This window comes from Haemaphysalis longicornis, unplaced genomic scaffold (genome assembly GCF_048455015.1).
Source record: "Haemaphysalis longicornis isolate Haplotype H1 unplaced genomic scaffold, Haemaphysalis longicornis Haplotype H1 scaffold_4, whole genome shotgun sequence".
In the NCBI taxonomy this organism is placed as follows: Eukaryota; Metazoa; Arthropoda; class Arachnida; order Ixodida; family Ixodidae; genus Haemaphysalis; species Haemaphysalis longicornis.
The window spans coordinates 724,677-749,476 of record NW_027526361.1 but is presented as its reverse complement, the minus strand read 5'-3'; the positions used below and the strand labels follow the sequence as shown (position 1 = coordinate 749,476).

General features: G+C 52.9%; 1 protein-coding gene across 7 annotated transcripts in view; it reads left to right on the top strand.

The window, feature by feature from the left end:
- Rols (zinc-RING finger and ankyrin repeat domain-containing protein rolling pebbles) overlaps positions 1–24,800 on the top strand; it is a 403,382-nt gene that overhangs the window by 263,363 nt on the left and 115,219 nt on the right. For 5 of the 7 annotated variants that reach the window (XM_077705637.1, XM_077705635.1, XM_077705640.1 and 2 more), the window contains 9 exons: positions 11,717–11,812; positions 13,173–13,283; positions 14,843–14,908; positions 16,834–17,031; positions 17,814–17,948; positions 18,022–18,111; positions 18,329–18,453; positions 18,989–19,124; positions 19,840–20,029. In XM_077705637.1, coding sequence (XP_077561763.1) covers positions 11,717–11,812; positions 13,173–13,283; positions 14,843–14,908; positions 16,834–17,031; positions 17,814–17,948; positions 18,022–18,111; positions 18,329–18,453; positions 18,989–19,124; positions 19,840–20,029 — 1,147 coding nt within the window. Of the gene's footprint in view, positions 1–10,108; positions 10,290–11,716; positions 11,813–13,172; positions 13,284–14,842; positions 14,909–16,833; positions 17,032–17,813; positions 17,949–18,021; positions 18,112–18,328; positions 18,454–18,988; positions 19,125–19,839; positions 20,030–24,800 lie in introns of those variants that run through there. The other 2 variants (XM_077705641.1, XM_077705636.1) reach the window with 2 other exon arrangements.

Genomic DNA, 24,800 nt, shown 5'->3' with positions numbered 1-24,800 from the left:
AAATGAAGGAAGTATAAAATAAGAGGAGGGGCCGAGACGACCCGGTGATATGATGGTGGTTCTATTTACAAGATGGCGGATGAAAAGACGAAGCAGCTCGAGCGAGAGCTGCTCCCGCGTGATACGGGCACCGATGATGATATCATTGGTGCAGGCATGATGATGGTCTCTAGTTTCAACAGAAAGCTCACACTTGTGGGATATATGGTGAGGGGTTCCTCGGGGACCTCAGCCAGTCCTGGCGTAAGGTCACCACGCTAGCTCCCGGCGTGTCAACCACGCGGGCTCCCATGGCTACGGCAGCCCAGCGAGGTTCGCCGATACGAGAACCCAGTAGACAGTAGTGCCGAAGCACAGCCGTTTATTTGGGGAATCCCAAAGCATGCGAGCACAAGGCTCGACGGCGTTCACGAATCACGCCGTCCGGGTCGTGACCGCGAACGGGAGGTAGGCACTCACGGCGCGCGACAAACAAAGCTCCCACCTGAGATACAAGTATCCGCCGCCACCGCGCTCCGCCGATCTAGTCCCGACCGGGTCTCCGCCGAGACTCCCCCCATCTCCCGTGCGCGCACGCTCGCGCCGCCCGCGCCCGCGCGCCTATCCCCGCACACATCGGTGGCGCCATCTCTCGGGGGACGCCGACGAACCAGCGGAGCGCCGGACCGGTTCCAGCGCACAAGCGTCTCTCCCGAAGCGCGCGCTGGCTCGGGATCGCAGGTCGCGGTTCTCCACGATTCCCACACTCCTCCCCCCTAAAACTGGACGCCACTTGAGCTCGAGTGACGCCACGGTGCACCACACTCGTCACGTCTCAAGTCAGCAAAACAGCCACCGAACGCCACTCCACACCAAAGTTCGCCACACGATGCCGCCGTCGCGATGCTCGCCTCACAAACCCGCAAACACATTGCAATGGTTCCAAGTCTCTCGCGGATGGGCAGCACAGCAGGTTGGCAGGCCCGGGGGTAGCTGCAGCCGCAGCCGACGAACGCCGGGGTCGCGCCATGATGCGACCCCCACTCCCAGCTCGAGGCGGCAACAGGAACGGCCGCGCCCACTGCGGCTGCCCGAAGGCTCGCGCCGCTCGCGTAGGCGCCAGATACCGCCGCCTCCTGGGTTCCGTGGCCGCTTCGGCCGCAGGTCCCCCCGAACGGTTGGCTGCCGCCCGGCAGGCCGGAGCAGCAACTGGAGTAGCAGCTCCACGAACCGCGCTCGGCCCCGCCGGTGGTTCAGCAGGCCATCCTCGCTGTCCGTGGCAGTGGTGACTGGCGTGGCTCCCGGTGGTATCCGTATGCTGCAGGTCTCGCTCTCACCGTCCAGTTTAAACGATTCCCGAACTTGAAGTGGGGAGCAGCGGGACTCCGCAATCTCCTGTGACTGGCCGGAAACCTTATCGACGATCTCGCCAAATAGGGTAACAAAGATGCCCGAGGGGGCTCCCCCTTGCACGTTCGCTTGCTCGCGGAATCACGAGTCCGGCAACTGTGCTCCAGCAGCCACCCCCGCGTGGAGGCAGCTCGCCTGACTATTACGAGGGTGTCGGCATCGAAACGCCCGTCCGAGCTATTTCGGCCTGGTGCGTTGGTCGGCAAAGCTGCGTCAGCATCCAGCAGGCGGGCTCCTGCAACTCACTCGCAGCAATACAAGCTGCCGTAGAGCCAGCGCCAACCGCAATACCAGCGGCTTACGGGCGCAAATCACCGGTACAGGTCGCCTGAGAGTCCGTCTCTTACTAAGACTGGCGATCTCTCGCGACCAACGAGCCCGCTGCCGAGCCGCGCGAAGCTCTTACTGCCTAAACGCAATCTCGAGCGGAGACCTCACGGCATCGAGACGCACGCACTGCGGAAGCGCGGAGACAACGGTCCCGTTGCTCCCGCTTCCCCCCGCAGCGAGAGGAGCGATCCCCCTCGCTCTTTGTCAGGCGTCAAATCGGCAAACACTCCGCCTCGGACTCGGAAGCGCAGTAGCGGCGGGCTCATCGTGCGGCTTGAGAACTCCCAAACACCGCACCCTCGCTCGGTAGTGTCCGCCGCGCCTGCGGGAAACTTCAACCGGCGCCGCCGGCGCGGCTGCGCGGAGACGGCGCGAGGAAGGTGACCCGCCGCCATGTTGGAACGAGGCCTACGCACCTCCCGTCTCGCAAGCGGGCCGCGACTGCGGTGCTCGGAGGTATCCTACTGACTCACCGCCTGGTGCGGGTAGGAAGGTTTACGCATTTGCCGTCACGGCTGTATCGGGCATCGTAACTGTCTGCCTGCAACCGACTGGCGCGAGGCGTTTCGTCCGAAGTCTTCCGGACAAAGGGTAGCGGGCTACGACTGCAGCAACGCATTTCTCGGAGAGCTAGCAACCTCGAATTCGTCCGAATACGAGACCCACGTTCGGGCGCCAAGTGGGATATATGGTGAGGGGTTCCTCGGGGACCTCAGCCAGTCCTGGCGTAAGGTCACCACGCTAGCTCCCGGCGTGTCAACCACGCGGGCTCCCATGGCTACGGCAGCCCAGCGAGGTTCGCCGATACGAGAACCCAGTAGACAGTAGTGCCGAAGCACAGCCGTTTATTTGGGGAATCCCAAAGCATGCGAGCACAAGGCTCGACGGCGTTCACGAATCACGCCGTCCGGGTCGTGACCGCGAACGGGAGGTAGGCACTCACGGCGCGCGACAAACAAAGCTCCCACCTGAGATACAAGCACAGAACAGGGAGGATTTTAGAGAAGCAAAGGTCTAGCTTTGCCTGTAGTGCCAGAAAAAGCGTAGTGGCGGCGTCGTGAACTACCCAGTACGCCCGCTTGATGGCGCTGTAAACACGGCTTTGTAAACATGGCGGATGCTTTTTGCACAGGCCGCTTGAGCTCCTTAATAACATGGCTGCCCTCGCACGGCGGCCGCCGGCTCGCTGTTCCACGGCCGGACTCGACTCTCCTCCTCCCGCGCGCGAAAGGGGCGTCGAGTCCGGCCGTGGCTGCTCCTGCTGGCTCCTGGCTGGCACGCTGGTCGCGTGTTTACTTGCGCCGCGCTAGTGAAGTGATGTTACGCCAGGTGACCAGATGGCCTCGACTGGCACAGACCACAGTGAGCAGCAAGTGAGAACAAATCGTTTATTGACATCCGCAAGTTTACAGAGGCCAGGACATCATTTCATTTCGATCGCTGCAATTGTACGTCGCTTTCGTGACAACATTTTTTTTTTTTTGCCATAACAACTCGTTCACTTGCGCTAAGATTTCGAACGAAGGGCACAAATGAAGTATTGACGGCGACAACGGTTTCCTTTGCACCGTCTTTCTAGCGGAGTGCATAACACTCACCTTCTGTTGGAAGAATCGAATATTCTGGCCTCGACAGCTGCCTTCCGATGCGGAATTTCCCACATTTGTCATTCCACAAGCACTCAATTCCCGTGTTTTGACAGTCCTCTCAACAACTGATGGACGCAAAAGCACATAACAGCAATAACAGTCACGAAACCGGTGCTCCGCGCACATTGAAACGGTCGGCCGTTGCAGCGGTTTCAATTTGAATTGGCGGCTTTGTGGTTGCGAATTCAGAAACGAGGTGGTGCACCAGTCGGCTGTTCGTAAAAAGTTGCGTACATTTTTGCTCAACGGATGTTTGATGCGGAACTTGTTAATAGTATTTTTAAATAACACATTGTAAGCGAACTGTGTGGGCTCTTTGAGTCACGGAATGAATGTTTTGTATTCTATACCAAAAGTAACGTTTTGCCTGCGCCGTCTGGTGGGCTTGATGGTCGAAAACAGCACTTTAGGTTGGTCACGTGGGGCGTCGATTTTTACGCCGCCTATAGGGAAGACAGGGAACGTCCGAGCTTGGGAGGCCTGATACAAGTATCCGCCGCCACCGCGCTCCGCCGATCTCGTCCCGACCGGGTCTCCGCCGAGACTCCCCCCATCTCCCGTGCGCGCACGCTCGCGCCGCCCGCGCCCGCGCGCCTATCCCCGCACACATCGGTGGCGCCATCTCTCGGGGGACGCCGACGAACCAGCGGAGCGCCGGACCGGTTCCAGCGCACAAGCGTCTCTCCCGAAGCGCGCGCTGGCTCGGGATCGCAGGTCGCGGTTCTCCACGATTCCCACACACTAATGCGTAAGACTTGAAGGTAGCGAAGCTGCACGCAACAGTAGCGTTCTCCCTAATTTTAGCCGCGCGGCGTTGTTTAGGCCTCGCCGCTGTACGCGGGACCACAGCTGGATGTTTGTCTTCCTCTGCCGCACGTGGCCTCGTTGCCTTCCTTCGTGGCCTGCGCTTATCGCTGTAGCGGCGGCCTCCTCGCCTTCCTCCGCCCCGTCCCGCGCATGTCTCCTTTCCCTCTTCCCCTCTCTCTCCCCCGTTGAAGGGACCCTGCAAGACTTACCGTCGACTACTTGGAATGTATTTTAAGGTAAAGTCTATTGTCCCAGCAATCTCCTCCCGCAAGAATTATGAAAACCTGTTCACTATCACCGAAACTACGCGCGATGAAAAATCGCGCATAATTATTATTGTTCCCTCTCAACTCAACCGGGGACAACGCGACGAAAGCTGCGTGCTCTCTCCCTTAGAGGGGTGCGGCTCGCGGCGTCTTCTCCGGCCGCCTTTGATATATGACAGGCCGGGGAGTTTTCCCCTTTTCTCCGAAACATGGAGGGGTCTATTTCCGGTTAGATGCCACAAAAAAGCAGGCATGGCTGCCTGCTCGCAAGCAAGCGCTTCGGCTGGTAGTGCGTCTTTGAAGCAATAAACGTTTATTGTCGAGTGGTCTGGTTGAAAGGGAAGTATTGAGCTCATCACTCAAACTCCGCGCGCATTCAAAACACAAAAGAAATGGCAAAACTGTGCCTACAGGCTCCGTGCGCTGGTGTTTCGAGCGCGACCGCAGCGCCACCGAGCAGCGGCGCCGTCAGAAATCGGATGTTGGTCAGCCCGAAGGAGCGGCTGTACCGGGCGGAGATTCCGCAGTCGTTGTGAAAAAGTCGAGCTAGTAGTGCGTATTTCTGTATGTATTGCTGGGTCTACAGCTCCCGCAACATTTTAAAAAGGTGGCGAGGAGGCTGACGAAAAAATAGTTTATCTCGGTTCCCTTGAAATGAAGCGGAAAGGCGACAGCGATGAACCCGCGCAGTGCGACGAGCAATGTAAACAACGCCGATCGACTTCTGGCCATAAGCGTTCGTTTGGCTGTTTTGTATGAATGTGGTTTATACTCTAGGATCTTGTTTCTGTGCACACCTGCTATCAACTTCGGTGCCCGGCTGGTGCTCGGCCGGTGCCCGGCGAAACTTGCATAGGCAACGCGAACTTCATCGGGAACAATTCAGCGCGCCAGCGTACACCCCAGTAATCTTACCCGAGTGCTACGGAATATGACGCAGCGGTTGACACGAAACTGCAGTGATCCCACAGGCAACCACCGCAGCGAAACGAATGGGCCAATAATATGCGCGTCAATCATCTTGGAAGCAGTGACGGTGTCGGTCGTTTTCTTTTCTTTTTTTTTTTTTTTTTTTGTCGCTGAGCTTATGCCTCCCCGGAATTTTAGCATTACGTGTTGCTTATGCTTTAGCAATCTGTATCGTTTATTCCTCTTCTGTATTATGGTGCTCATCGCTGCTTACCCTTTCCTAGGTGTACGCGCGGAGCTTCTGCCCGTGCGGCCTCGGCCGCTGCTTTGACACAGATATCGCGGCCAACTCCATACGACTAACATTTCGCTGATTCGGACAGAGCTGGAACACCGGCGTTGATGCCGGCGCTAAAATTTGGCAATAGCTGCCCGGTGCTCACCGTTATGAGTTGACGAACATAAAAACTGCATCAGTATGTTTACGCGAGCCGTGGCACCCGGCCTCGCGCGTGCAGCTTCCCCGCCTACCTCGCTTAGACTCACTGAACTCGTAATAAAGTGCAGAGATGCGTGAGCCGCGTGTTTACAACAGAACTCATAACCATTCACTGTACCCGCCTTTAACTAAAAGTCGCAGCCCCGGGTCACGCCTGTTATGTGCCCCACGCCATTGCTGGAAACATCGGACGGGTCCGTTGCGTTCGCTAGCTCCTCCCGGACGCAGTAAACATCGTTTGCGGCGTGTAGCTGGCGACCGCGTTTTGAAGTTTTCTTAGACAAAAAAGAAAACGAGCCAATATCTCCCACCTCTCTAAAACCGTTAAAACGATCCCGCTGGTTTGAGCAATCAGTCATCCGAGCGTAGCACGGGCGTACGGGGAAGGGCGCAAGCGACGACCACAACATCCGATAAATGCTTCCAGTGGCCGTAGATGGCGCTGGTTGTTCAGGCGCTTGTGTCGCCACCATACCAGCGCACGGGGCCTACAGGTGCAGGCATAGAATAGGTTCGCACACAGCGCCGACGGCTGCGGATCATCGCAGGAAATGCGAGAAATTAGCCGCGAAGTTGACCAGTGACAGCCGATCGGACAGCTACAGCCCAAATGACGTCGTATAGGCCATGCCAGGTGCATAATGAGGAGAACTGAAGAGAGTGCGGTCGGTTTTTCCGCGTCTTTCACAGCGATTTGCGCACTCACTGCTTCACGTGCACGTGTAATATTGGTGGCAGTGTAATCTAAACGTCGCGCAGGTTTACTTGCACTGCTCAGAAAGTGTTGCAGGGTCCCTTTAAGAAGGATTCACACGACGGACATATCCGCAGACGAAAAAAAAAAAGAAAAAAATTGGGCCCATCTTCCCGCGAGGGGGACTCGAGTAAATGCGTCGCAAAGGGGGTGGGTGTATTGCGTTAACGTTTAGTGTTTGGGGAGTTGGTGGTAGTGAATGCGTTGTATCAGCAGCTTCTTGGCGTAGTTTGAATGAGTCAAGGATATAAGGCGCGTTCGTAGCCTCCCATTCTGTGTCGGCTTTGTGGCGCAGTGGGTAGAGCACCATGTACATTGCGGTCCGCCCGCAGGGTCGAGGGATCGAAACCAGGCGCCGGATAGTATTTTTTTTATATAGTGTAGGGGGAGGGGTGCGGACAATGACGGTGCGGACTACGACGGACGTAACGCGGGAGACATCGTGAGTTACTGAAATGCTCTGCATTTAAAACGTCAGCAGACGGTTCGTGGGCCGTCCGCGCGCGGCGAAAAGCGCAAGAGGTTCGAGTGCATGGAGGAAAGAATACTCCGGAGGGGCCCCTAGCACCCCAATGCATTGCGAAAAGTGCGGAGGAAATCACGTGAATTTTCTTGAGCCCATAGACAATGTTGCTTACTTGTTTACAACTGCGGCGGCCAAATTTGGGCAAATAGAACGGACAAATTTTTAAGGCGCTTGGTATGTGGCTGCCTCGCTACGCTTGCAAACCAGCGCAGTCGCTACGACAAACGTTTTTAAATTAGGCCAGTTTCAAAACTCTGCCGTCGGAGGCATCTGCGTTCGCCATCCCGCCAGCCTGTTGCTATGACGACGACAAACGCTAATTTGCCAGGCTTAAGAGCTGAAAAATCGTCCTTCTATCTCAAAAACGAAGGCCGTTTTTCGATTGAAACTTTGGGTGAGGGTTAGAATGGGCAAATTGAAGGCGAAATCAACAGCTTAGAACATGACATCGCACCGAGGAATTAGCGACGAAGCTGTTTTCGCTTTGAAGCGGGAGGGCAAGGTGACGCCATGTTAGTCAAATCAAACCGGAGACAGCAAAGGGTGATGGGATAGAGTGCTGGGCTCCGTGGGCTCAAGTCATGGCGGGACTCGGCTTCACAAATGTGACGTCAGGGCCTCTCCTAACCTTTTCTTTCCTCCATGTTCGAGTGGTTCAGGGTAGTACTGGCACAGATGGACGCCCTCGGAAAGCGTCGTAGCCTGGGGCGGTATTCTGGAGTTTTGTCCCTTTTGCGTCCCTTTCAAAAGTGTCCCTTTTGGCAAGCCCTGATTGGCTAAAAGCAAACAACCGGAAGTGACGTAATGCAAGCGCGACAAACCTACTGCCAACGTTTATTGTTTAACCGGAAGTACGTCACGATGAAAGGGACGCAAAAGGGACGTTTTCAAAAGGGACAGTTACGAGAATACCGCCCCTGGGGCGGTATTCTCGTAAGTGTCCCTTTCGAAAACGTCCCTTTTGCGTCCCTTTCATCGTGACGTACTTCCGGTTAAGAAGTGGACGTTGGCAGCATGGAGGAAGGTTAGCAGTAGGTTTGCCGCGCTTGCGTTACGTCACTTCCGGTTGTTTGCTTTTAGCCAATCAGGGCTCGCCAGAAGGGACACTTTTGAAAGGGACGCAAAAGGGACAAAACTCGAGAATACCGCCCCTGGTCGTATAGTGTGGCAATGGCGGTAGCGTGGTGAGAACGTATATATGGAGGAAAGATGTAGAGCCCACGTTTTCTGGTTCTGCGTTTTTAAATGCAGAGCATTTCAGTAACTCACGATGTCACCCGCGTTGTCCGCACCGGCTGAAAAAAACCTAACTAACGAGCAAGCACACATCTGGCGCCTCCTACAAACAAACGCCTTCCCAAACCCCGCCAGGCTAACGCACATTCACCCGTCAATATACCCCACACCTGATTGCCCCCTATGCGGCGCCCCAGCCAATCTACCTCACATAATGTGGGCCTGCCCTCAAAATAGCTTTCCCCTAATCACATCCGAGGAGCAGTGGGAGGAGGCACTGCGTAGCCCGGACCCAGGCGTGCAAACCACCCTGGTCACCCGAGCTACCGACGTCGCCGCTCGGCTCATGCCTGCGGCCACGAGTATCCTCTGACCTAAGGAGATGCTCAATAAAATGTTTTCTCTCTCTCTCTCTCCGCACCGTCCTTGTCCGCACCCCTCCACCTACACTATGTAAAAGAAAATACTATCCGGCGCCAGGTTTCGATCCCTCGACCCTGCGGGCGGAACGCAATGTGCATGGTGCTCTACCGACTGCGCCACAAAGCCGACACAGAACGGGACGCTATGAACGCGCCTTATATCGTTGACTCATTCAAATTACTGCTGACGAGCGCTTTCTCGTCAGCAGTTGCCACAAGTGCAACTACATTAACGTAACGCAAATTACTTAACGTCGTGCGCCCCCGGAAATGCTCTGCATTTGATCGTGCCCCTCGCGAGGGGGATGTTTATACAGGAACTCCTACTTCTAGCGGCCTCCTGGCGCCCTCTTTCTGCCATTGTAGAGACTATGAGGCGGTCTTCGAAGGGCGCCAAATTTGAATTCTACAAAATCGATTTTTTGAACTCCTGCTTTCTTTTCTGTCGCTTCACGCGTTCCCCCTTTATAGGCTTCTGCTCCCGACGTTGTTGCGGGTTTGCGTCACTTCGTTTGATATCGCCGCTGGGCACGCAGTTGACGAGTGTTGCGATCAGTGTTTCTTCCAGTCATGTTTGTGTCTGACAAGTCAAATGCCCCTCTCGCAAAAGCCATGTACCGCCGTTCTACCGTACCGAAACAGGCACGCGTACCGCGGGAAAACTGCGCAAGAACATACAAATGTCAACAAACGAAGGCGTAGTGGCGATCTCGAAACGCCCGCTGCTCCGAGCAGAGAGACATGGTTGCTAGACTATCCAGCCTTGTGTGCGCCAAAGCACAGTGTTTTGCTGTATTCCCCCGCTAGAATCGCGAACAGAAATGAAGCCTCGAATTGTTAGCCCGCGTCGTCCGCGGTCCGTTCGCGAGGGTCACGAACGTCGTATCACATGGTACGCATTCCGCGGTCCGAATCAGTGATTTCGTCCGCCGTGTGAATCGGCCTTTATCTGGCCACTGCTCCGTGCCCGGCCATCACCTCCGGCCACCGTGCCCGGCCGGGCGCTCGAGGAAGGGTGTTGTGGTTTTGGTCACCCCGCGAAGACTGCCCGTAGTGTAGCTTGCACTACAAAATCGGAGATTTTCACAGCGAAAGTGATGAGAGCGCGACCAGTTACAGCCATGCCGAAGTGACGTCCCAGCCGCCCCAGCCAGAGAGTGAGCGGCGGCACGCGGCCGGCCCGTCAGCTGGGGCAAACCTGCAAGCAACGCTCCGCCTAAGCGCGCCCAGCCGTTACCTCCTAGACAGCGTGCCGCCGCTCACTCCCCGGCTGGGTCGTGGGACGTCACTTCGGCATGGCTGTAACTGGTCGCGCTCTCCTCAATTTCGCTGTCAAAATCTCCGACTTTTGATGGTCGTTTGCGCCGCAGATACGCGCATTTCAGCTGTCGTATTTTGTATCTTGCAATCTAGGAGGTAATGGCCCAGCGGAGCTCATCCGGTTCTCCTGGCGGCCGCAATGTCACTTCCGCTTCATGGCTGTTTACGCGATCTGCCAACAGGTGCGCCATCGCTTGCGACGAGGCTATTTTGAACGTTCATAACCAATGGACCTTTTTCCAGTAGCGATCTGCGCATGCGCGGGCTGCCGATCCGCCATTCTTGGCAGTCACCTTGGGTGAAATAAACCAAAGGGGGCCCCCTCAGCTTGGTGCTTGGGGAGCGGCTATGTCTCCTGGGGCTGCGCGTTCTTGTTATTTTTTTTGTCGGGCAATTAAGTAGTGCCTTCGTACGTGCATGCAAAAAAGGCTTTCAAAGAAAATGGCAAAGATGTTTGAGGCTGACCACGCTGCGAGCACTTGGCTACCAGAGAGGGGGCAATGAAAATGAAAAAAAAGTGAAGAAAAAGGCGTGCTTCGGCCACTGCAGATTAGTCACACGAGCGTGCGCCTGCTATTGTGACATCCATGTGACAGGCATGGGTGACGAGTGGGTGCAGGAGGGACTGCAGGACCAGGATATTTCTTGCACGGGTTCCCCGAAAGCCAAGCATTTTTGGGGGCGTCCCTGAGTGCCAGTTAGGTTTGCCGCCGTGTCGGCCGCTAGGAAGACCGGCACTGGAAAAAGGTCCATGAACAATGCATTTCACGGGGCCACCAGTCGTGTTTCAGTTGGTTTGGTGGTACGTGCTGTACGTTCAAGGTAAATTTGGTGAAGGTGAAGTTTGAGTACAGTTGGCCTTTAAGCAGCGCCACCGTCATCATTGTCATACAACTTACTTTGAATGGCTCCTATCTCACGCCAGTCTAATCCATTCCGAAGTCTGCTGTTTGCCCTTCTGACGTAAGTTTAGACGTTTTACTGAAGTGTAGTCCAGTCGCGTTTTCTTGCGTAACGCCGAGTCTGATACTGCTTCCACTCCAGTACAATTTTAAATTAACTAAACTGAAAATTTCACGCTGAACTTTCCTTAACGTAACCTAACGGGACATAACCTTACCTGACCAACCTATAATGCAACCTAAAGTAACCTAACCTAATGCAACTTAATGAAATGTTATCTAACCACCAGAAATGCTCATTTAAAAGGCTTAAAAATTTAATGCTAACCTTGCACACAGACACAGATGACAGAACATCTGCTGGCCCCCATCGTTCCTCATCGTCCTCTTCTACCATCACCTGCGCTCACTTCTTTGCACTCCACAGAATAAACTTCCAACACTATCTGCGGCACTGTGGGGTCAGCATGGGGTTGCATGTTGAGTTTCCGGCTGCAAAATCTGTGGGCCAAGCCCAATTGAAACATGTCCCTGCGTGTGGGATTTCGGGGCATGCCAAAAGTGCCCCAAGCAAGTGGTGCAGGTTATTCCATAGCCCTCAACTCTGTTCACTGCCTGCACCACATAGTCCACGTGTTGGCTGAGCTGTGAGTGTGGATTGAACTTGTTCGACCTGGCCTAAACCTGGCCTCTGTTTTTACCTGCAGCTGCCAAAGCACCCCTGAGCAATCCATCCAGGCCCCGCATGAAGACCAACGGGCATTTCACCGCCTTCATGCAGACTCGCAATCCTCACACCAGAGGTACGCGCTGGAATCTGGGGTGTGGGCCAAAGAGGGTGTGCATTTCAAATGGGAGACGGCTGTACAGAGGTCCATATGGGTTATCTTGTTATTTATCATTGTTTGTACGGTTGGCCTGCCTGGCTCAAAAAAATAAGAAAAAGGCTGCACGCTAGCAGGGCTTCTTAGCCCTGTACTGGGAACATTGCCATATGCATAAAAGTGGAAAAGAAATCGCGTATCTAGTCACAAATAAAGTTTTGAGCTCAGTGGCCAAGAAAGTGCGGACAAGCAGCAAATATTCGGCAGCAGTGTTGGGAAGCTGCTACTTTTAGAATGTTTGTTAGTACAGGCAGCTTGTTGGTAGCACAAAGAAACTCACAGTGGCCTAGCGGGATTGGCAGGAAAGTGTGGAACATCAGAAAACGCTATTCAGCAAGGACCATGCTTCATACAACGCGTGTTACCAACGCGCAGCGTGTTGGCAACACAAGGACAAGAAAGGCCGACCAAGTGCATAGAAGACAGCAGTTAAACACATTACTCCCGAGAAAGAAAGAAAGAATAGGGCCACAGCTATAATGAGCACTCTGCAACAAAAATGTGGCAGCACAGGGAGGACTCAAGTCGATGAAGTGAGTGTGACCTAGGCAACTACCGCCTGTGGTAGTGCCTTCCAAAAGCCCTGTATCCTTCTCGGGAAAAATGGACATCGGAAGAGATGTAAGGGAAAGTACCTGTACAGTGTAGAACTCTTTTGGCTAGGGGATTTCAGCTGTACTTAACAAAATACAAATTCAGTTTAACCCTATCCCATTTATGCCTGCAGTGAAGGGAGCAGTCTCGTGCCCGACACGAGTGCCAGTTAGAAGTGGGAACAATTCGTCAAAAGGACGTCCATTCCAGAGTACTGAGGCTGCTGGACTAAATCGTGCACGACCCCATTCCTTGGCGCAGGCAAAACCTCGGGCACGTTTGAGGCAGAATGTAAGTGCGTAACCCTGCGGTCCCACATTCTTTTAGTTTAGGATACATGCTGGGTGGGTTTTTATTACAGCGAGTGAAAAAAAATTGCGTTAAAAAGGGCGCAGGCCCCAGGCCCCAGTTGGTGTGAGACGAAAGCTAGCACGAAAAGAACAGAGCTCGTGCAGTTCCAGGCTGAGCAAGAAACTGAGGACTATGAAAAAGATGGGGAGCGAGCGGTGCGAAGGCGGGAAAACTGAGTTGCATTGAACAAACCTGTATTCAGTTCAGCGTGGAGGGGGGCAGCGGAGAAGCCGCAGTTGCGTGGCCAATGTTTGTGAAGGCAGTCAGCCCTCCCGCTGAGTCGTTGGGGGGCTTGCCCGGCAGGGGTTGGCTCAGTAGGTGCCGTGCGCTGCAGGTCCTTCCGCATCAGGCGTGGCCAGTCCCAAGACTAGCCACCTTCCCTGGAGAGACCGGAAGGCGACCAGGCCTTCGACGGTGAGCGTGGACAACCACAACGCCTTGTCAGGTGAGCAAGTCAGCTGGGCCCCTGTGCAGACGCGCAGCGGCAAGCAAGCTGTCTCGGGCCGCTTTCGTAACAACAGCAGGGACTAGGTTTATCGAAATGCTCTTCAACGCTTAGCCATAGTGCTTTGTGTAGTCTCGGACGAACTAAGCTGGGTGAACTAGCTTGGACATCTTTGCTGCAGGACTCCTAAATTTACTTTGTGTTTGTAAGTGGTAAGCACAAGAAATTAAAAAAAAAATACAGTGCCTGTCGGTTGTTTGATTCGTCGATTGTGTGCTTGTGCCTCATCTTTTTATATTTTCAAGCACCACAGCAGATAGGGGGAAAGTTTGGATTAATGTGGTGCTATAATCGCCCACACATTACGAAGGCTATTGTAAGTGCATGCAGGACCACTCGGAGTACCTCATTATTGGCACTATCATATGGTTCCACTCTCGGTACCATAGTACAGTAGAACCCCGCTCTAACGTTCCTCAGTGCGGCGTTTTCCCAGCTGCTACGCTGTTTTTGTCTACTCCCGGTGCAGCTCACATAGTCCCGTGTATTAAAATCCTCACTGTTACATCGTGGCTCAGAGTACGTTCCCGGATCATTCGTCGCAATCTGACAGTGTGAACCCGCCCGGGGCAACTTGCGCGCACTGCCATTTTGCATTTTGACGAGCCTTGGCCAGGCTTGGCTGCATGAAAGCCACACGCTGGTGCGATTCGTCCCCACTAGATGGTCCTATGTTACTCTATGCTATCACTATTATCACTGCGTTTACAGTGAAAGTTTCACTTCAGAATGCTGGAAGTGCGTGTTTGCCATAAAAGCACCACCGCAAGAATAGCACGCACTCTCGTTGTCATCGTGCGCTTCAAGCTTTGAGCTAGAAGACCGCTGGACTTGCAACTGCGAACTTTGTCGTGCCTTGATGGTGTTGCGAAAACGGGAGCTGCTTTCCCTTCAGGAAAAGCTTGACGTACTGAACACCGTGGGCAAGCAGCCAGCGTAGAAGAGTCGACATCGCTCGCTAAGGACTTTGCATTGCCACGCGTGGTGTTTTCCAGCGATCGCAAAAAGCGGCAATCCTACATTGTCAAGTTTTTTTAAGGTTCGAAAGCCAAATTTGCAGAAATACACGGTTGCAAATCAAAGCTACGCTGTTTTCGTTCACTTTCAAAGGTTTCCTCACTGCTGCATTTTCCTGGTTGTTACATTTTGTTTTTCCCGGTCCGGTGAAAAACGTATGAACGGGGTTCCACTACATTGCTAATTGTTAGTGCACAAATTATATGATGTCATTTTGGCAACAAAAATCGGCAAAGAAATTGACGTCCAAGTTTCAGGGTCTGGACGTAGTGACTTTTCTCACGCAGTTAAGTGCACGTGAGTTGGCAGCAGTGACATTTCAAGGGAAAGTTCCCGTCGGGCTGCATTTCAGTGAGCATAGTGAGAGCGAAAGAAGTGTGGCTGCCTAAAGCCGAGTTGAGCCATTTTTCTGGCTCTGACAATGTGGCGCCGCCATCCTGGAGGGGAGAGGAAATGACCGCTTGTGTCTTCCATTCCGGCAGACTTGGCCAAGGTGCAGCACTGGCCGATGAATATGGTCAGGAAAATAAAATCCCTCTGGACCATAGGTAAATATGAGCGGCCCTTTTGTCCCCGGAAAGGAGGAAAGGCATGTGCTGGCCTGGAGCATGCGCCTCGCCGTGCTGCCTGCGGATGCACGAGCCGCACTGGGGACGCATGCTGGGGTCGTCGGGGATGCGTGGCCGGGGTGGGTGTGCCCCGGCCATCAGGTGGAGTGGGAAGAGGCAAACTTGGCCAAACTTCTCCACCTGGCCAGCAGCCTTGGAGCACGTTTCTAAGCGAGCCCTCCTTTCTGTGACCTCGTGGCCAATGCTGACAGCCACAAGGCGGAGACATTCTCTGAAATTCTCAGACCCATTTACTTTTGACTGCAGCTGTACATGCACGCATGCATAGGGTAGTACATCACCAACAGAATCTGTATCAATAATTAAGGGAATTGGCCCAGCCCAGATAAAGCAGTAATGACATAAATTATGTGACTAAGTTACAATCCGTCAAGAATTTCCATCGCTCGCTCAATCAATCAGTTACTCAGTCGTCAGTCAGTGAGTTAATCAGTCAATCCATCAATTACTTGCTCGCACTAATGCTCGAATTCACAGCGTCCCGGTGAGATTGCCCTTTGGAAGGGCAGAACTGAGTGATCGCATTCCTTGGTCGTCATATTGACCCAACCAGCAGTCCTAGTCAGTATTTGAGCATTGTTGGTGTGACGCAGTTAGGAAAATAGAACTGCAGTGGCCGTACACAGAGTGCGGAAGTGAGCTAAAATGAATGCTTACGCTGAGCCTGTACTTTAACTGACCTTCAATGGTGGAATTTCGTTTCGACGTTTTTAGTATTTTCTTCCTCCATTATCTTTAACCTTGTGGACCCAGCAAATAAATGTGGTTCTGGGACAGTTAGCTACTTTTAAGCATGCCCTGGTGTCAGGCTCGATCTGACTCCAGGGCCAGCTTTTGAGGCATGCAAAAAGAGCAATACATACAAGGAAACACAGACATTCATCATTATAATATTCCAGGCAGATTAGCCTTGTGCACTTTTCTAGCGTGATAAAATGCATACTCAAAGGGATATGAAATCAGCTTGTGGTATTTTTTACCTTATTCACCTCTGAATGTGCCTCACCCGATAATTGTTTATTCTTTTACTGACATCGCTGTTGTCATTTTGAATGTCTGAAGATTTTTATGAGCTCTGACCTATGCTGTGTGAAGGTGATGTTTTCAGCTCCCATATGTAATTTGGGCAGTTTTTGCAATGTGTTGTCAAGAAAATGCACTGCGCCGTTCTGCATGGTGTAGCCTTACATTGCACTATCTTCTAGTAGCGGCTTGCAGTCTGTGCATATTTTTTGTCCGTAATGGTGCATGAAAAATCTGGGTACCCGTGGCATGTTAGCAACTGTAGCTGCAAGTTGATCGTGAGATACAGAAATCTGCACGCTTTAGCAAGATGTCCTGAGTAGTTTATAGCTGTGCCTAGTTTTCAGTGTACAGCAGTGCTGAGATTAAGGGGCCCAGTTGCTATACTGAGTCATGTGGGGCTGCCCTGAGTACTGTTTGTTTCTTCATTCGAGGAACCCTCTATCCCACTTGGGCCAGTTGACTGCTCCTGGCATGGTGTGGACGGCTGAGTTCTGGCCGCAGGAGGGGGGGGGTAAAAACGAGGCTCTTTTAACAGCACAGTTGTTGGAGTGGTGCAGGGTATGACTGACAAGCAGGATATACTCACCCGAACAGGCTACAAGAGGGAGTGCTGTAGCTCAATTGGTAGAGCACCGACGCGTCATCAGAAGCCTCGGCTGAGTCTGAGTCCAGTCACATTTTTCTTCGCCTCGGCTATTTGCTTCCATTTGGGAAGGGCGGATGGCAGAGCAGAGGGGGCGGCAGCGCGGTGCCTCCTCTGGCACTGCAGCAGCAGCCACCAGTGTTGCCGAGACCGGCTGTGCTCTCTGTGCTTTCAGACGACGAGTTCTCGCAGCCCAGTTGCCAGCCCCCCCCTTCGGAGCACCTGTACACGCGGCTGGGCCTGCTGCTGGGGCAGAGGGGGCAGCCGGGCAGTGGGGGCAGCCAGGGGTCCTTCGCCAGCATCTCGTCCCTGGAAAACAGCGACGTGAACATGGCCGGCTCCACCAACACGAGCCCCATCTCCACACTCACGGGTGAGGGGGGCAGCAGCTGGCGGGGAGGAACCGGCCTTAGGTCGAGCCCAAGTATGTTGAGCGCTCAGCCTACATCCTGATGGCACTTTTCCCTGTATCGTGGGGCGAGTCCTCGGAATGGCGCATCAACCAGGCTTCACCATCCCTGCGTCCAGCTGAGGTGCGCAGAGGGCACGCGCAGTGGGGGCGAGCGAGACGCCGGCCTTTCACGATGCTCGGGCCGGCACCGAGCGGTGGGGGAAGCCAAAGGACAGGCCCCAGTCGCAGTCCATGCAAAAGGGGCAACGCAGCGCGGCTGTTACGTCAGCGACACAGACAGATGAGTTTCCTACTGGGGACCCAGGACACTCTGAAACATCAAACGAAGCGTGCATCAAACATGCTGCTGGCACTGGCGCTCAGATGATTTCGTTTTTCTTGGAACTTTATTTTGCAAGCGTGACAGATGTTGCAGCGTAAGAAAAGGGAAATCAAGCTAGCCTCATTATTAGGTGCCTCTGAGTTTCAGTAGGCTTGTAAAAAAAAGTCATCAAAACACTAGAACGTGTAGCACAAGAGCTCATGGGGCCGGGTTAAGCACTCATCCTGAGGGCTCATTGCACTCCTCTTTGGTGGTGTGTTTGCCTCCCGTAATCCTGTACTCGGAATGTGTGCGCGAACCACCATTAGCACTAGTGACGTGGGGGCAAAACTCCAACACAAGGGATCCTTCAGGGGCTGTGCCTACCAGTGTGGGTGGGGAGCCCCCCGAGAGGGCAGCGCTGAGGCGTCCCCTCTCGCAGGCTCCTCGGAGGCGGAGGCCATGAGCATCCTGGGCGGGGCCTCGAGCCGGGAGGAGAGCTCGGACAGCGTGGTGTCCCTGATGAGCACCGGCTCCTCCCCGTCGCCTTCGCGCCGGGCGGCCCCCTTCCAGCAGAGTGAGTGGCAGCAGCCGCCCGCGCACACCCCTGCTGTTGCGGCTGCTGCTGTGCTGACGCGCGTCCCTCGCAGGAAACAACAGCGTGCCCTGCAGCAGCCGCAGGCGGGGGGGCCTTGCCCCGCTCCTGTGCTCAGCCAAGCCACAGACCCTCGCACAGGCAGGTGAGCGCTCGAATGGGCGGCCAGGGAGTGACGTGCAACCAAGAGGCGGTTCCCGCCGGACTCAACCGAGCACGGGATGACTCGGTCGGAGCATTTCGAGCAACATATGTGCATGTCAAATGCCACTCCTGCTGTGGTATCCTGACTGCATGCAGTACTGGTCACACGTACGTGTGCTGTACAACTGGCGTGCACGGCCGCTGTCCCTTGCTTGCAGGAGCGCAGCCGCACTACCAGGCCTCACTTCAGCCCGCTCTGAAGCCCTTGTTCTTCCAAGTCCCCCAGCCAGACCAGGATCCACCGTTTGTTGGAAGGCAGTGGCTCTTCGACGAAATCGATCAGGTGCAGTGTTGGTCATTCATACGACGGGTGATAGGAGGCCTGGCTACGGGGCCCTGCACTGTGACACCCGCCTTGCTTGGACACCGGCCATCAGGCCCAGTGTACACAATCCATCGCTGCCAAATGAATCTTTCTCATTGCTGCAGGGCATTGTTTCGAATGTGCTGTCTAGTTCCCATTGCAATGTGTTCATGTTGAAACCAAATCTTACAGACTATGGGAGGTAGACTTAAAGCTCAGTGGGCAAAATAAACCAAACCAGTGGACTGGGTGAATAATTTTGAGAGCTTGTCCAAGCACAGTTCCTAAATGTCTGTCTTCTCCCACCTGTTGTTATTGTTCTCACACTTCTCTATCTTTGCTTGCCTTTGCGAGGTGCCCTGCATGGTAGCTGACAGGTGGCAGGATGTGCGTGGCTGAGCTGGCCTGCAGCTGTGCATTGCCTTGGCCAGCTTTCCTGATCCGTGGCTGCTGGAGCGGTGACTTGGCGGACGAAATTTGGCAATTATTACGTTGCGATGTTGGCCATTTGCAGGAGTGTCAAAAGGACAACAGCCGTGGTGTGGTCATCGTTGGATGCCCTGGATCAGGGAAAACTGCCGCCATTTTGCAGCTGGTTGAATCCAGCACCTTTGGCCGCAGAAGGGAAGAGCTCACCTATGGAACAGCTGGTAAATGAATGATTTCTCCATCGCTTGTTGACCACCAGCACGTGTCATTGTGTACCGCCTTTTGTAAACATGTGCCATGGAGCATTTCAGGCAGCACAGTGGGTGGTGATGATGCGTGCAGTATGGGCAGACTAAGCATGTGCCCACAGTTATGTTGCTTGCTTCAAATAACAAAGTACGAACATCAAACTCTTTCAGTGCAGCCAGGTTAGGCCAGCGAAAGAGTTCAGGCTTGACTCTTCTTCCAGAAGAATTGGCAGGAACCTAGGATATTGTGGCGGTGCAACAATGACAGTGAAATAGTCAGGCAAAGTGCTAGAATGAAAGATTTGTTAGGGCGACATTGCACCTCTGAGGACCTGGATTAGGATCACCGCGCATTGTACTGACGTTCCGCCCACCGGGCTGGTCGCACGTGCCTGCACGTGCAAACGTGGCTGCCATGCCATGTTCATCAGAACTCGCTCCTCTCGGACGCGGTGTTGGCTCTGCTCCAGCCCCGCTACCTTGTGCGGGGGCAGCAGGATCCTGGTCCCCACCGTCGGTCTAGTGAGGATGTGCGAGGGAACGAGGTTCGCACCTCTCCTCGCCTACTTCCTTGTGTGGGGGCACACACGTGCGGCAGTGACTGCAGTGCCGGGGAAAATCCTTGTTGGTTGAAGAAAAAGGGAACCCCTGCAGCAGGGAGCGGTGCGCTTGCAAACACCCGCTGCAGGGCCCGGCGATCCTGACGGCCGTGGCGGTGTGGTGCGCCGCCTGGGGGCCCAGCTGGTGGCGTACCACTTCTGCCAGGCGGACAACAGTGCCACCTGCCTGGTGCCCGACTTTGTGCACAGCGTGGCCGCCCAGCTGTGCCAGGCGCCCCAGCTGGCGGCCTACCGCGACCTGCTCCGCAGGGACGCCAGGTAGCTCTCCTCTCCTCTTCTTAGTCGACGTCTTTCCGCGCCTGTTTTCAAGATGTCGTATCGGTACCCCTTTCACCTAGTGGCAACTGTTGAGGGAGAAAAAGTTGTGTGGCCATGGAATTGCGACCGCGATCACCTCAACCATCGGTGCCGCTTCGTCGTCACAGCCGTGAAGCTTCGTAGGTCATGTTGTTAGTCATGGGTCATTCCATGCCAAGCGTCCCAAACCGTGCACTCGGCCATCTCCCACTAGACTATTAAAAATCCTGTTTTTATCACTTCGCTGCACCATTTGTTTTCATAACCAATTTTTTAAGGAAAAAAATTGTTTCTTGTACAGCAATTTTAATATCATGGCTGTGACCAAAACCTAGGTTCTGAAAAAAATATTTGCAACAGTAAAATATTATACAGAGCACAGTGAAAAAATTCCAGTTGGTGGAAAAAGAACTGCGCTTCCTTGCTACAATGCATTCACAGCTGCTAGTGGTCTCAACGTGTGGTTTGCGGGGATATTTAGACATTCTTTTACAGCTGTTACTACTTTTTCAGAGACAACACAGCTGCATAGCTTATTTGTATTGTTGACGGTAAGTGTGGGGAAAAAATATGGGAGTTGGGAAATGGGAACTGAAAGCACAAATTAGACACGGACAAAGAAAGGGCGAGCGCTAACCACCACCAAAATGTATTTGGAAAAAACCCACAATATATACATGCCACGGTTTCCACTTGCATACCACCACACATGCGCAGAGACACGTATAATCGCTTGAGATAACAGAGTTCTTTTTGAGAAAGGGATACAGATGGTGTGCTCACGCATTGAGACTGCAACCGATCTATTTTTTCAGCTTCTATAATTTCTCTGGTTAATCTGTCTTTCTTTATTTGTGCCGATTATGATGCATTTGTCGAGGAGCAGTTCGCAGTGCGGTTTGTGGTGACACGTGGAACAGTGATGCGCTAACCATCCGCCACTCCCGTTTTTGGCATTGCCAGAGTGCTCACGAAGCCGGTCATTAACACAGCGACCAGTCTGCCCTATGTAACGTTTTCCGCAAGAAAGAGGAATTTATACCACGTTTTCTGTGCATGTTGTGCGCTTAGATTTATGTTTTAGGTACACCACGACGGCTAGAGCGTTGACCCCAGGGATTGCTCGTTATGCATAACTTGCCCAGTTTTTCTGGGGCAGAAAAAAACACCCTAATATTGGCACGTCCTGCAATTTTCTTCACGTTGTGGGAAATATTGTGGAGGTAAGGTATAACCGCATACTTTGGACGGTTTCCGAGTGAGGCCGGCTGCTCTCCCTGCGTTCGGGCTCGCAACTTTTTTAACAGAGACTCAGCAACAGCGATTTGCAACTGAACCGGATACCCCGAGTTGGACACTCTTTGCGATTGTTGACGGAGGCTGGTAGCCATTGAATGGTCGCACGATTTCTTGATATCGTTCGTAAAGGAGCCATGAAGAAAAAACAAAAGTTTGTTTTATTTGAAAGATTAGGTGTTTCATAGTACCCCAAGCGCTTTCCCGGAAGCAAATGATGCTTTATTCGCTGAGAAATAAGGCAATTTAAGCCAAAATTTTAAATCTCCTGCTAAAATTGCACATTCCGTGACGTGAACCATGGCGTCATACGAGCCGGTCCATGAAACAGATACTTAGTATGTCGACTCCATATAGCACCCACACGCGGGAGTCAACTGAGACGGCGGCCATTTTAAAAATACAGTCGAATCCCGCTACAACGAAATTGACGGGACGTGCGAAAAATTTCGTTGAAGCGAAAATTCGTTGAGGCGAAATCTGCCGCAACACACCACGGAAAGGCCAGAAAAATAGCCCCGTATGCTTCCGCATCATTGGCAGCATAATACAATGTTTAGAAAAAGGAGTGACGCGCAATAACGTCATGTTTATTCGGATAACAAACATACCAACGGTTATCTGTTCTTTCACTGCACGCGAAGAACGCGTTGCGGAGTGGGGTGAGGAAATGCAGGCGCAAAACGTATTGCTGTACAACAAGGCGTGTCCACCGAGCTGATTACTTGCAGATAGCTGCAAGGCCCTCACTTGTAGCAGGAGCAGTGCCGTTATCTTATCATCTGACACGGCGCGGCAGCTACTGACCTTGGCAGGTTAGACGCGCGCGCTTGCATTTAACACAACTGCGCGCTCATGACTAAGATAGGATGACTTGGCTTCAAGACTAAACACGCAAACATGATTTTTGCTCTTGGCTATTAAGAATGGTAGAAGGAAAACGGCAAGGACAGCTGCTCACAACGCATACATGACGGCGCCGCGCCAGCAGCGGAGCACATTTGTTCGATTTCAGCTGGATACGGATTGCCTGTAGCTCCGGCTTGGCGAACCGGGCCTGCACCTCATGTAAAGACGGCCAGCCACACCGTTATCACCATCAAACAATGGCGTCCGCCTATGAGGTTTTTTTTTTTTTTTTTTGTGACGGTGTGGCCGCATCGCGCAAGTTTTCGGTGAAACTAAGCGTCCTGAATGTATAAAAAGTTACAGATAGCTGGCGCTATGCTTATTTTATTGTAAAATAATTGTTCAAACCCAGCCCAAATCATCGAAAATTTCGTTGAAACGAAAGCAAGCCGGACAAATGGTTCGTTGCGGCGAGGACTTTGTTGCATGGACTTCTATGGCTGGCTGACGGGGAATTGGAAATATTTCGTTGAAGCGGAAATTTCGTTGAAGCGGCGTTCGTTGTAGCGGGGTTCGACTGTACTAGTAAAACCTAGTGCACCCGCAGTCCTAGTCATGGAATCGCCTGATCCGGAGGACAAAACTCTCGCCGAGGAGCTCGGGCTTGCATTTAACAACCTCACACCCCTTGAACGCTCAATGCTTCTAAGTGCACGAGCGGCAAGAGTTGTGGGATACGCGGTGGACGGGATTGCGACCATTCCGCGATAGCCACAACAGACGAACGCCCAGCCGTCGGCACCGCTGCCTCGTCAGCCCCGTCGCGACGGACGAATACAGACTGGTACGTATGTGCCGTATTTTTATTACGGTTAATAATAGTTCAATATCAGTAGCAGTATCGCTTATGCCAGTTGGCCGGTGTCGTGTATGGAAAGCCGTTCGCGCGAGCTCTCTGCTTCGACCAGAAAGATACGAGCGTCAATGCGCGGTGTTTACGGCATTTTTTTCCCCCAAGGTCAGAGCGCTTTGACCATTTGACGAAGTCGGCGACGGGCGCCAGCATGTCCCAGGAGTGAGCTAACGTAAGGGTCCCTGCCGTAATCACTTCCTCGGAAATGAAGCGAGCACACTCGTACTTCCTTTAGCTCTCTTTCTCCTCCGTTTGCAAAGTCACTTGCTTCGCCGAGGTTCGTCCTTGGGCAGCACATGAAAGGAGATCTCCTCACCGGGGATGTCGCACTCCCTCGACGATTTGCCCGTACTACATGGGCATTTCAAAACGTAGCAACGAAATTTCATTGTAAAGTACTTGAACAAACTGAAGTTTTCAGTGGTTGTAAACTGGAAACGAGCTCCTAACAATAGCAGCAAGCCAACACCATTCCAAAACTGCGACGACTGTCACTATCTCGTCGCTGCTTGCTGTTCCTTACTCCCCTTGTTTCTATTTTTACCTTTGCTGGTTGGCGATATGACGGCCAACCTCCTGTGAAGGGATTACGATAGCAAGTAAGGTCGCGGCTGTGCGTGCTGGGATGGTTCGTTGGCCCCTAAGAGCCTCGAACCCCAAAAATTCGTCTGCGCGACGGCGAGATGTCGAGCTCGGCCGTCGGTAGTTTCGTACGCATTGGCGCACACGCTTGCGTGTTCGTTCGGAACTTCAACCGTTTACTCCACCGTTCTTTGTCATAAAAAGAATGTGCAGTATGTTTCACGGGCATTTAGCTCGCTATGCAAACTGTAAGCCCTGCCTAACATGCGTTTGCTTTTGCTGGCCTCCGCCAATCGCAGAGCATTCTCGAGTGACATCATGGGTTCTGTTGCGGAAAATGAGCTGGTGGGTCGCATGGTCATTTCCTTTTTTCCTAATTATGTAGCTTATTTGAGCGAAGTTTGCGTTATAAGTGGTGTCGTTATGGTTCTAACGAGGCAATCTTTCGAATGAACCAAACTTGTGTTTTCTCTTCATGGCTCCTTTAAAACACGTGTTTATGATTCCCCTTTTCACCAATTTAGAGTGCGTGGAATGAAAGGGGAGGAGTGGTTTGCGGCTCCTTTGTTGGTATGCCCAACAAGTGTGATCTGGTTGAAATGTCAAGTTTATGTCGAAAAACTGTATTGAGTTATTAATCGGAAGTTCAAAAGTACACTCGAGGGGCCTAAAATTTTATTTAACAATGGATAACACATCATGGGCGCGACATTCTAGAGCATCAGAATTACAATCTAAGAAGAATCAATAATCCTCCACAAAACGAAACACACGAACAACACTCATGCTGTCAAGGCGGCCAGCCACAATGTTATCTAGTTTGGATAAGAACAAGTCACTAAGAATCGGGGCAATGCATGAGCCAATGCATATTCCTTCGCGTTGCAGGCATGGCTCACCATCATACTGAATAAAAGTGGAATGTAGATAAAACGATAAAAGTTCTAAAAAACCACTAACAGACACCCCTGCGGCATTTGGAAAAGGGACACTACCGAACAGAAAACGTGGATGCACAGAAAACGTGGTATATGAAATTCCTCTTTCTTGCGGCGAACGTTACATTGGGCAGACTGGTAGCTGTGTTAATGA